At 49.7% G+C, this 10,057-nt stretch overlaps 2 protein-coding genes across 2 annotated transcripts; both read left to right on the top strand.

Moving 5' to 3' along the window:
* Positions 1–423: 423 nt before the first annotated feature.
* Positions 424–3,943, top strand: EAH_00053810 (lipase domain-containing protein, putative; the record flags this gene model as incomplete). The annotated part of the gene is made up of 6 exons (XM_013393989.1): positions 424–1,330; positions 1,487–1,894; positions 2,034–2,440; positions 2,622–2,930; positions 3,074–3,220; positions 3,536–3,943. The coding sequence occupies 6 exons, from the start codon at positions 424–426 to the stop codon at positions 3,941–3,943; spliced, it is 2,586 nt and encodes an 861-aa protein (XP_013249443.1).
* A 1,710-nt stretch (positions 3,944–5,653) lies between these two features.
* Positions 5,654–9,228, top strand: EAH_00053800 (WD-40 repeat protein, putative; the record flags this gene model as incomplete). The annotated part of the gene is made up of 10 exons (XM_013393988.1): positions 5,654–5,764; positions 6,050–6,358; positions 6,482–6,585; positions 6,776–6,875; positions 7,128–7,481; positions 7,676–7,885; positions 8,158–8,301; positions 8,456–8,561; positions 8,737–8,823; positions 9,119–9,228. 10 exons carry the CDS (start codon positions 5,654–5,656, stop codon positions 9,226–9,228), a joined length of 1,635 nt encoding a protein of 544 aa, XP_013249442.1.
* Positions 9,229–10,057: the final 829 nt, after the last annotated feature.

Below are 10,057 nucleotides of genomic sequence, written 5' to 3'. Positions count from 1 at the left end.
CTCCAAAGGATTGAATGCAGCCACAGCGCGTGCGCGTGCCGGCTGTAAAAGCCAGTGGACGGCCTGGCAGTACCTGTGCCCCCGTGTCTGCCGTCCTCAAAAGGGGAAACGACTTGGGAGTTGCATTTTTTTGATTTTTTTAGTGTTCCAGAGCAACACTCCACCACTCTACCGTTCGAGCACATCCCCAGAGTACCTGCTGCAGGTGACCCCGGCCCCGCCGGCAACGCCTGGCGGCGTCTCTTGCTCACTAGTCTCGGTTTCCCCTTCAAACCAGAAATATATATTCAACTATATAAACGGGGTTAAAGGGAGGAAGAAGGGGGCAGGAGAAAGTCAGGCGTGCGAGGACGCAAGGTGCAGTCGCAACTGTTGCTCCGGGCGCGCTGCGCACCCGCTAATACTGTTCTTCGACAAACCATGATGGCCCACCTTTCGTTTGCCTGTATTCCTCTCTTCCTTCTTGCTGCCTTCGTCGCTTCCCCCTTTGTATTTTGCTCTCACCAAGGGTCCGTCGACGCAGCAGAGGCGTCCAATGGACAACGCGCCGCTGATAAGCAAAGAGCAACTGAACTATTGAATGAGTTCGCAGGCGAAAACGACGTTGCCGGGCTCATGGCAGAGTACACAAACACACCAGCTCCCTATGTGCTCGTGGGAGAAGATCGCGATGACTGCCCCCTAGTAGAAGGTGCACAGGCTGCACCGGTTGCTGTTTTCTTGCGTCATTCCCAGGGGGTCAGCACAGCCCCCACGCTTACCATAGACTCAACTGGGCGCTCATCAGGCCCCTGCCCTAAAGTCTTTCTTCAAGAAATACCGTATTACGGGAGGAAGGCAGCCGCTACCTCCATGGGAACGGGGCTGCCAACCACGCTAGGAGATTTGAAGAGAACAGTGGATTTGACGCGACTGGGTCTCGACCGCGAGTTCAACGAAAAGGCATATCAGTCTTTGCGCGTGTGCAATGATTTTTTTTTTTCTGGAAGTGGAAACACACGAAGTTCCTCAGATCCTGCGTGCGTTGTTGCCCAACTGGACGAGGCAGCTGTAAACATCAGGGCGTTAGATACTGAAAGGCTCAGTGTGCTCCACCCGAGGCTAAAAGCAGCCCTTGTATTTGCTTCTACTCTTGCTTTCACGAGAGACAAAAAAGAGTGGATCCGAAAACTCATCACCTCCAGCAGCCTGCGTCTCGCTTGGCACGTTGTTGATGCCTTCGCCGGTATGAATGTCAACATGTTGGAAGCCAATGTTGGAGAAGCGTTGAACAGTATCGTCCTCAAAGACCTGAAACTACTGCTCCCGCTCACTGATCTCATTCAATTTGGTTTGTTTTCCACAATCTACGATTTCCAAACCTATACTACTTTCATCTTGACCATTTGCTGGCTGCCCTTGGGCAGTGGTTGCAATTTCTTCGATCACAGGCACTGTGTCCCCCATTCCAACGAAAAAATGCAGTGAGTGTGTTATGTGGACGCAGCTACCACGTGCACCACATATGAAGAATACCCTGAGAAGTCCTGGCAAGACGCAGTGCGCAACCCGAGTCCTGACAGCCCGGACTACAGAGACTACCCTATATACGATTACTTGCGCAAGGTTGGGGCTGAAGTTGCATTTCCCAAGAACATCCCTTCAGATTGGCAGCCCCGCGTGTACGACGGAAATCGAATGACACATCGCACTGTTGGGGAACGCGAGAGCTTCAGCTCTCCACGAGACTGGAAAAAACAAGTCTACGACTCGTGGCACAATCTGTGGGTTCTGCATCTGATTGCGCTTGATGTGGGATCCATGTGGCAGTGGAGTCACCGCCTGAACGCAAGCACTTTTTTCTTCAAGCCCTGGAAGGTCACACGCGTGGGAACCGTGCGAGCAGCTGAAGCAGGTACTGCCAACAGACCAAACCAACCTCAAATTCATACTTTCCACAGACGCAAGGTGTTGCATCGTTGACTAGCAAGCGACCCGCGCGAATCCCCACCTTAGTAATGCACCAGCAAAAACGCCAGACGTCTTGCTTGCAGGGCCTCTACGGCACGATGATCTCTCACCTCGGTTTCGAGTGGACCCGGGAAGGCCTCCAGACACCCACAAGTTAGAGTCGTGTCCTCGACACCTCACCGACCTTGAGTTCTTCGACAAGCTGAAAGCTCCCGAAGGACAGCTGACGGCCCAGTGGGGCCGCGCGGACTTCTGGAGATCTCTTGGTGTTCTAGGCTGGAATTGCCCAATGAGCGAAGCGCCTGTTTCCTGCCCTCCAAAGGTGCATCGAGACAAGTGCGGCGTTGATGCTACGTATGTCCGGCCAGTAGAGGCACCTTGGCTCTTTCGGCTTGAAAGAGAACCCGAATGGGTGACGTGGGAAATCGATGAGAAAAACAACGACTATGTCGACAGAATATGGGCGGTCCGAGGCACAGCGTTTCCCAAAGTACGTCAACCCGTTATTGGGGCCTCACCGATTAGCGCCACCAGCAGGACAAAGGAACACAGACGTGCATGCTAAGCACATGCTGCCAATGCGAACGTTGTTTGTGCTCCAGTTTCATCAAGTGTAGCCTTCTGAATCCCCCTCTAATTCGACACATCGTTGTGCGAGCATCTGCTTACAGATGTGGCTCCTGAACACCATGTGGGAAACAACTGGTGACCTAGAGCTGTCGCCTTCTGGAGAGGTTAAACTTCACTCCGGGTTTTTGTTTGCATTTGAAAGCATCTTCAAGGACATGCTAAAGGATGACCTGCAGGAAGTGGCGAGGAAAGCGGAAGCCACACGGAAGCGGCAGGTGGTGCTGTTCACCGGGCATTCTCTAGGGGGAGCGGTAGCACAAATAGCAGCCTGGTACTACGCTAACCAGACTCGCTCCCTGCTGGATGCAGGGCTTCTCCAGATTCGTTGTGTGACTTTTGGTGCCCCCGCGGTGAGCAAAAGCAAATGCAATTCAGCCTAGTGGGTGCATGTCCCATTTCAGAGCAGCTTAAGAGTTGCAGCGTAGTAGCAGTGCACTGGGCAAATCGCCTTACTTCCTTGTTGTGCACCTTGAGTTGGTTATGTCATGAGCAGTGGGGCAACGAGGCCGCGTACAAAGAATTCACGAGTACAGGCGTCCTTGTACACGATATTGCGACCAGTATGGACCCTGTTACCACACTTAACGGCGAGCCAGCGCTCGGCCATGGGTTGCAATGGAGGAAACCGTTCCATTACAGGGTCAGTTGACTCGGGCTGAAATGATAAGCTGCTTCACACAGCGGTCCGAAGTATGGCTGCTCACTGTATCTGCAGAAATGTGTGAGAACCCATCAATATGAGCTGGCAGAGCAGCAGAGTCATAAGTAAAAGTAGCCTTCGTCTCCCAATAGCATTCACTTGAGCACTTGTTGCTTATGCGGGCACGCATCAGAAAGCATAGGGTATCGTTGCTTTCTGCCCAAACCCTTACCGGCCGTGCCCAACGGGCTGAATAATCATAGTTCATACAAAAAAAGTTTTGTGCGCATGATGACGATGTGGCCCTGGTTGCAGATTATGCTAGACGACCTTGAGCGTGTTGTTGTTGCCTCTACTAATCCAAGGGAACCGAACTTCTTTGGCCGGCTCTGGACACGCACCGATTTGCATGCGGGGAACTTTTTGAAGCGCACATTCGGGGCCCTGGCCAGCATGAGCCACGTGGACTCGGTGTTCTTGAACCCAGTGTTGACGCATTTCCTCTCGTACACCGCTGTGTTGACCATCATGGCTGACTTGGTGCCCGAAGCAGATTTCGGCTCAGCCCTTGCAGCTCCACTCCTTACCGACCCGCCCAGCAGCTACGGGGCCCACAACTTGTGCACTGCACTCATAGCCACGCAAGGAAGGATGAAGTGGGTGATGAGCCAATTGGCGCATGAGGCCGACAGAGATCCGAAGCCACTCAGGCACTCTCAATGACTGAGAAGAAAGACAAACAGGACAAGCTCAACAGTCCTGAACTTCACATAACCTGCATATAGAATATATATCTGCGTATTATATATATATTATATATATATATATATATATATATATATATACGCATGCATGTACCTCTTCATCCTTGCTCATGACAGAAAAATGACGAGCCACGCCACCTCGCCTCAGCTGTTTCTGCGTAATGAGGTGTTCCGGGAAGTGGACTCCGGGCTCACCGCTCCCTGGTCAGGTTCTTTAGTTTCATATTTGAATCCGCAATATGAACGAATGCGTGTTAAGTAGATATGTGTAAGAATACGTACGTTCACATTTAATATCCATATATATACGTGTATACTTGTGCATATATATATGTATATATATGTATAAATACGGCCGTATGTATTCATAGTGCATGCAGACAACGTCAGAAGGCCTGCTGATGCCTTGTAGTGTGTGCGGTTTGAACTCTGTTTTCATTGTCGTTCCAAACCCTGGTTCAGAGTTTTCCTCTTGGCCGAGGCGACCCATTTCTATCCAGAAGGAATGGCCTGAACAGCTGAGCAAACTTAGGGGCTTTAAACGGCAAACTGATTGTTAACTTGCTGGTCCTCAGTTTGTCAATCTGTGCATGGTGGCACTTTAACACTGTACATTAGAACAAATGCATAGGTGATGGGGACATGCTGCTCTTTATAAGTCATCATTATTTACTTCCTTTCTCAGTAACCCTTGGTCTTCCGTTCTGTGTCCAGCTATACCACTCCAAAAATTGTTGAGGTACTGGTGGGCACCTCTGCACTAGCCTCTGTCTGAATGGCATATGTCTATTTGCAGCGTCGTAGTTAAGAGAGAGTGAACATTTTTATACTGTCTATTCAATTTTGGGAGGCACTCTCTGCCTGGCTTATTCCCAGGCTCAACAGCACTGTGCGCACGCCCCTGCCATTGCAAGCCGCATTGGCTTTCCTCGTGAAGCCTACTACAATTCAGGCAAAAATGAACTAAATAAATTGAATTTTAATAATAACTAGACAGGGAAGGGAAAGGGAACATACGAGAGAGGTGCAAAATAGTCAAAAACCCACTGACTGGCCGCTGTATCGTATGTGTGATGCGCGCGAGCGAAGACTGTGTTGCGCAGAACCGAAACGCACCGAAAACTGTTTGATATATACAAACTGAAGCAAAAAGCAAATATAAACTTTAAAGATTTACGATGAAACAACATATTAGGAACAGTAGCTGTAACGCTGGGCTGCCTCAAGACAGCTCTGGCGGTCCAACGCTTGATGAGCAACTCTGCAGTGGCCGGCTGCCTATTCACGATATTATTCAGTAAAGCGTGACAAGAAGCACAATAGCAAAGTACTTAGACGTGGTTTCTACTAATTTTAGTATTAATCGGTTGGGCCGTTGCTTTCGATGGTTCGCGCCAAGAAGGCGGACAGGGGTCGCTGAGACCACCGGCATGCACAACAGCTTTTCTTTCTCCGTTCCTTCATCTCCTTTAACTTAAACTTCTACGCCTGTGCATATGTACTGCAAGCCCTCATATCGGGGGTGACTTTTGATCCACCCTACTCCACTTCTTGCTGAACGCCAGCCATCAGAGCATGCAGGCACACACACTCCCCACCAGCTGCACACACTCCAAACTAAAGGGAGTCAGCTGTAGTTCCATCCCATATCACAGGTGAGCGCGAGAAAATGGCGCTAAGAGCCCGACAGGAGCAACAGCTCCATTTGGCCATTGCCCTCTATTTGGAGTCCAAGTTCCCGGAGGCGCACAGAGCATTTGAAAGAGAGGCCCATATCGATGTAAGGAATGCTGTAAAAGACATCCGAAGAGCTGTCACGGATTTAGGGTTTAGGATTTATGGGGATTCTCCCTCGAGCAGCAGTTAGCTTCGTGAAGCCATCTCCATGGTGTAGATGATGCGGTTGCTGGATAGCCAACAAGGGAAACTACATACTTCAAGCGTGTTGCGTTCCTGAAGGACTTCTGAGAGGAGTTCTGGTGCAGGCATTCAGCAGCAGCAACAGCAGCACGTTGTGCCTATTTCAGTGCCCTGCGCCGCTGCTACTGCTGGTGTTTCTGTTCAGTTTTCAGCCGCAACGTCCACCACGCGGGGGGAGGAAAAGTTCGATAGCGAGACGCTGCCCAAGCGGTGGGCAGCGACAGCTCGTCTCCAGGCGAGAGTGACGGTGCTGCAGCACCAGCTGAAGCAGCAAGAGCAGCAGCTGAACCTCTTCACATCAGCAGCGTCTGGTCCTGGAAGCAAGGAGGTGGCTGGCCTCCCAAGCGTCAAACCAGCCTGTGTTATATCTGCCCAAAGACAGCCGCTGATATGCTGCGCCTTTCACCCCCTTTTGCCGCAGCTTTTGGCTGGAGCAGACGACGGCAATATTCGAGTGAGACAAAGTTCCCCCTAAACTTGAAGGCGAAGAGACGGACAGTGTCTGCACAGCTGTGCTGCAGCACGCTGTAGGTACATCGTTTGTGCGTGTATGTTTCTTTGCTGCTGTTTCTTATAGGTAATCTCCTTAGAGGGAAGCAGCAGCACTGCTGCCATATCGCGCACCTTCAGGGCCCACAATGCCTCCGTCACCGGGTTGGCATTCGACTCCTCGGGTCGCTGGTGGGCATTGTGTATTCATCCCACCTTAAAAATGAAATAGGTTTAGTATTGAGGACAGTCGAAGTGATAATGGCTGCTGGGGGGTGGGCTCTTGTGAGAACCTACCCCACGGGGTTTGTAGACGAGAGGGAACTTCCGTTCGTTTCCATTGATTTCATCTTTGTTCCTGTTTAATCTTTTTTGTCCGTAGGTTAGTCACCTGTTCCACCGATATGACACTTCGTCTATTTGACGTGCAGACCTCGTACACCCTCAAGGAGACACTGAGAGGCCATAACGATTCGGTCTCGGTGTGTTTCAATTCATTTTACTATTTCCGGTTCACCTTCCCCTTTCACGCCTTCCTATGTAATGTATATACATCAGTATATTGTAATGCAGAATGGAATCTCTTTGTTTTCATCAAAACGGGCGTGCTTTGGTTGCAGAATGCTTGCTGCCCCGATGTGACAATATTTCAGAAAGCTGCACAGCACTTGCAGTAATCTTGCTTGTCTCACTTTGATTTAATTCATGCCGTACTTGTTGTTGCGTTGCTTCAGGCCGTTGCCTTTCTCACCCTCAGTCAAAGCGACAAAGCTCCTCCGGGCTCGCGCCCCCTGCAGATTCGCAATGGAGGCATTTCAGTTAAAGAGCCAGAAGGAACTGCTGCTGCTGCACCTGGTGGCGGTAGTGCATGCATTGTTTCTTGTTCTCGTGACGGCAGCGTGAAGCTGTGGGACGGGGATTCGGGTCTGTGTCTGAAGACGTTTACAGCAACAGATGCCTCAGGAGGCTGGGGAGCAGCAGCCGCAGCAGCAGCAGGAGGCTCATGGGTCCGCTGCTTGTGCGTACCGGAGGCGAAGCTCTTGCCAGCGCCTTTCTTTGCGTCTGGCGGAAACGACCAAAGGCAAGTCGTGAGCTGCAGACAGACTCTCCCTATCCCTTCTCTTACCCGTACGCGGATTTCTTTATGAACAAACAGCAGGGATAGGCAGGAGGACGGTTGTGGGTCTAGGGAAAAGCACACAGAGATTGTGGTTTATGACCAACTCTGCCAGTTGTACGTCTGGCGTTAGCACTGTTATTAGGGGTTTGGGTTTCGGGTGAGCGCACGCTGCATATTCTTTGGCTTTCACCCTCTCGTTGTGTTCTGTTGGATTTTAGGGTTGTGATTTGGCGGCCGGATTTCTGTGCTGCGGTCCGCGAGTTGATTGGCCACGAGCACGTGGTTGAATCTGTCACTTTCGCCACGGAGGCAATGCTGCTTCATCTGCACAAACACAGGAAGGCGCCTCCTCCTTTGCCTGCTTCCATGTTGGTGAGAGCAGCACAACCAAGTAGAGAGAGCGCAGGAGCATACTGCGGAGGACCCTGGCTAGGCTCTGCGTGCAATAAAAGCTCTGCAGTGCAAAGCGAACGTAACAATACAGACCAAATTTTGAATTGTGACGAAGTGAAAATGATCCTTTTTCTTCGTCCAGCGGAACCTAAGAGAGGTTGCATCTAGCGGATGATCGGGTATCTTTGCTCTCGCTGATCTCGTCGTTGAATACAGCATGATGGAGATTCTGCTGTTCTTCTGTGTTTCAGGATACGAAAGCCCTTGCAGAGGCAGAACGTGGAGAGAACAACACCCATGCGCTGCGCTTAGCTGGTCTTGTTTTGATTTCTGCCAGCCGAGACAAAACAATTAAAATTTGGGATGTGATTGGAGGCAACTGCATGCAGACTCTCGTAAGGAATATCCCCTTTACTTGTTTTTATTATTCGAATTTGGACCTGTGGTCTTCGGTATTGTTTTCATTGGGGCTGTCTTTGGGCAGTTTTTTGCTTAGCCTGCAAGAGGGTTCTTTTGGGTCATTTTTCTTACTATCATTATTTTTTGCAGGTAGGCCACGACAATTGGGTGCGTCATGTTGTTGTACATCCCACTGGGAAGCACATCATCTCGTGTAGCGACGACCGAAGCATCCGCGTCTGGAACGTCTTAACAGGTGACTGGCGCAACTCAGATGCCCTAGAAATACAAGTAATAAGTGGAAATGAACGCTGCAGGTCTCTTGTTGAGTGTAGACTCAATGCGGACAATGGTGCTATCACGCAAAGGCAACCAACAAAAACAAACGACCAGCCCTCGTCTGATCCATTTGCGTTTTATTTTCATCTCAGGGGATTGCGAGAGGACGATTGAAAATGCCCATTCGCAGTTCGTGACGTGTTTGGCTTATGACTTAAAAACCGATGTCTTGGCAAGCGGTAGGCGTAGCCGTTGTTATAGTTGCTTGCGTCCTTTCTGTTGCTGCTGTACACAGTTGACTTGGTGTGATGCATATGGCTTACATACGCGTTTGTTTGAAACAAACAGAAGCCCCGTATAGCAGGTAGTTTGATAGTTGAAGTGATGAAGGCTGACGAAGTGGCAAGTGTGACAGTGCAGTACAGCTCTGTGCCAGCGCTGTTTCGTTATCTGTTTATTAAGTGGTATTTATCTTCCGCCTCTTCATGTGTTTTCCCTCCTGTGTGTGTGTGTGTGTTTGTTTGTTTTATGCAGTTTCGTTGGATGCAACGGCTAAGCTGTGGCCTTGCCGCGACTCCTGTGTGAAGGAGGCTGCAAAGGAAGAGGCAACTCCCGCTTTGTCTGAGTTGAAGGCCTTTAGTTAGTGCAGTGCCTTTAAACAGGTTTAATTATTGCATATTTTCTTTTCCTTAGGCATCGTCTGCCGCCTGCATCATCAAATAATGATGACTCAATTCTTGTTGCTATTGCATTATCTAGCTTCCTGTATCTCCCCTTCTTGCTCCTTACATACCCATCCTTCCCTATCTTCCGCAGAGGCGCAAGGCCATAGTGCCAGCAAGCATTGAAGAAAACACAACGAACAGGACTAGTGGCACCTTGAGGCATACCCTATAGGCATGCTGGCGTCGTCACACGAGGATAGATATTTATTTAGACGTGTGTATATATGTATTTAGATATGCGTATGTATATAGTCACACCTATATGTACATATATGTGTGTTCCCACGGCATCAATGACATCGTTTGAGTCGCTGCTAAGAGGGGCGGTGTATCCTTTGTTCTCCACGTTGCCTGTCATGGGCTTGAGGCGAGCAGGTAGTGTGGAGTAAGAAGAGACAGGGGAGGACTTACTGTTATGTAGGCGACAGATATGAAGACAGTCCACATTTCTAAGGACAGTCGTTACTCGTTTGCTGTGCTTTGATTTACGTTCCGCCTTACGGATGCAAGCGTAAAGAACAACAAACGCACAGCGCTCCGTTGCGTGCAGTTGTTGCAGATACACATGCACACATGTAGGGATCCCGTTTACATATATACATGCATATACGCACATCTGTTCTACCAGTTATACGTAATATTTTGGTGTATACATACAGATGGTAATGTGCGAATGCTGTGCACCAAAAATACTTCACATGAAATGCACACTAAATATGTACAAGATTGGTATATACTATATATATAT

Source organism: Eimeria acervulina, genomic scaffold, assembly GCF_000499425.1.
Source record: "Eimeria acervulina Houghton genomic scaffold, Eah_scaff1007, whole genome shotgun sequence".
NCBI classification, from domain to species: domain Eukaryota; phylum Apicomplexa; class Conoidasida; order Eucoccidiorida; family Eimeriidae; genus Eimeria; species Eimeria acervulina.
The sequence above is the reverse complement of the archived record's forward strand: the minus strand, read 5'-3'. Positions and strand labels throughout refer to the sequence as shown.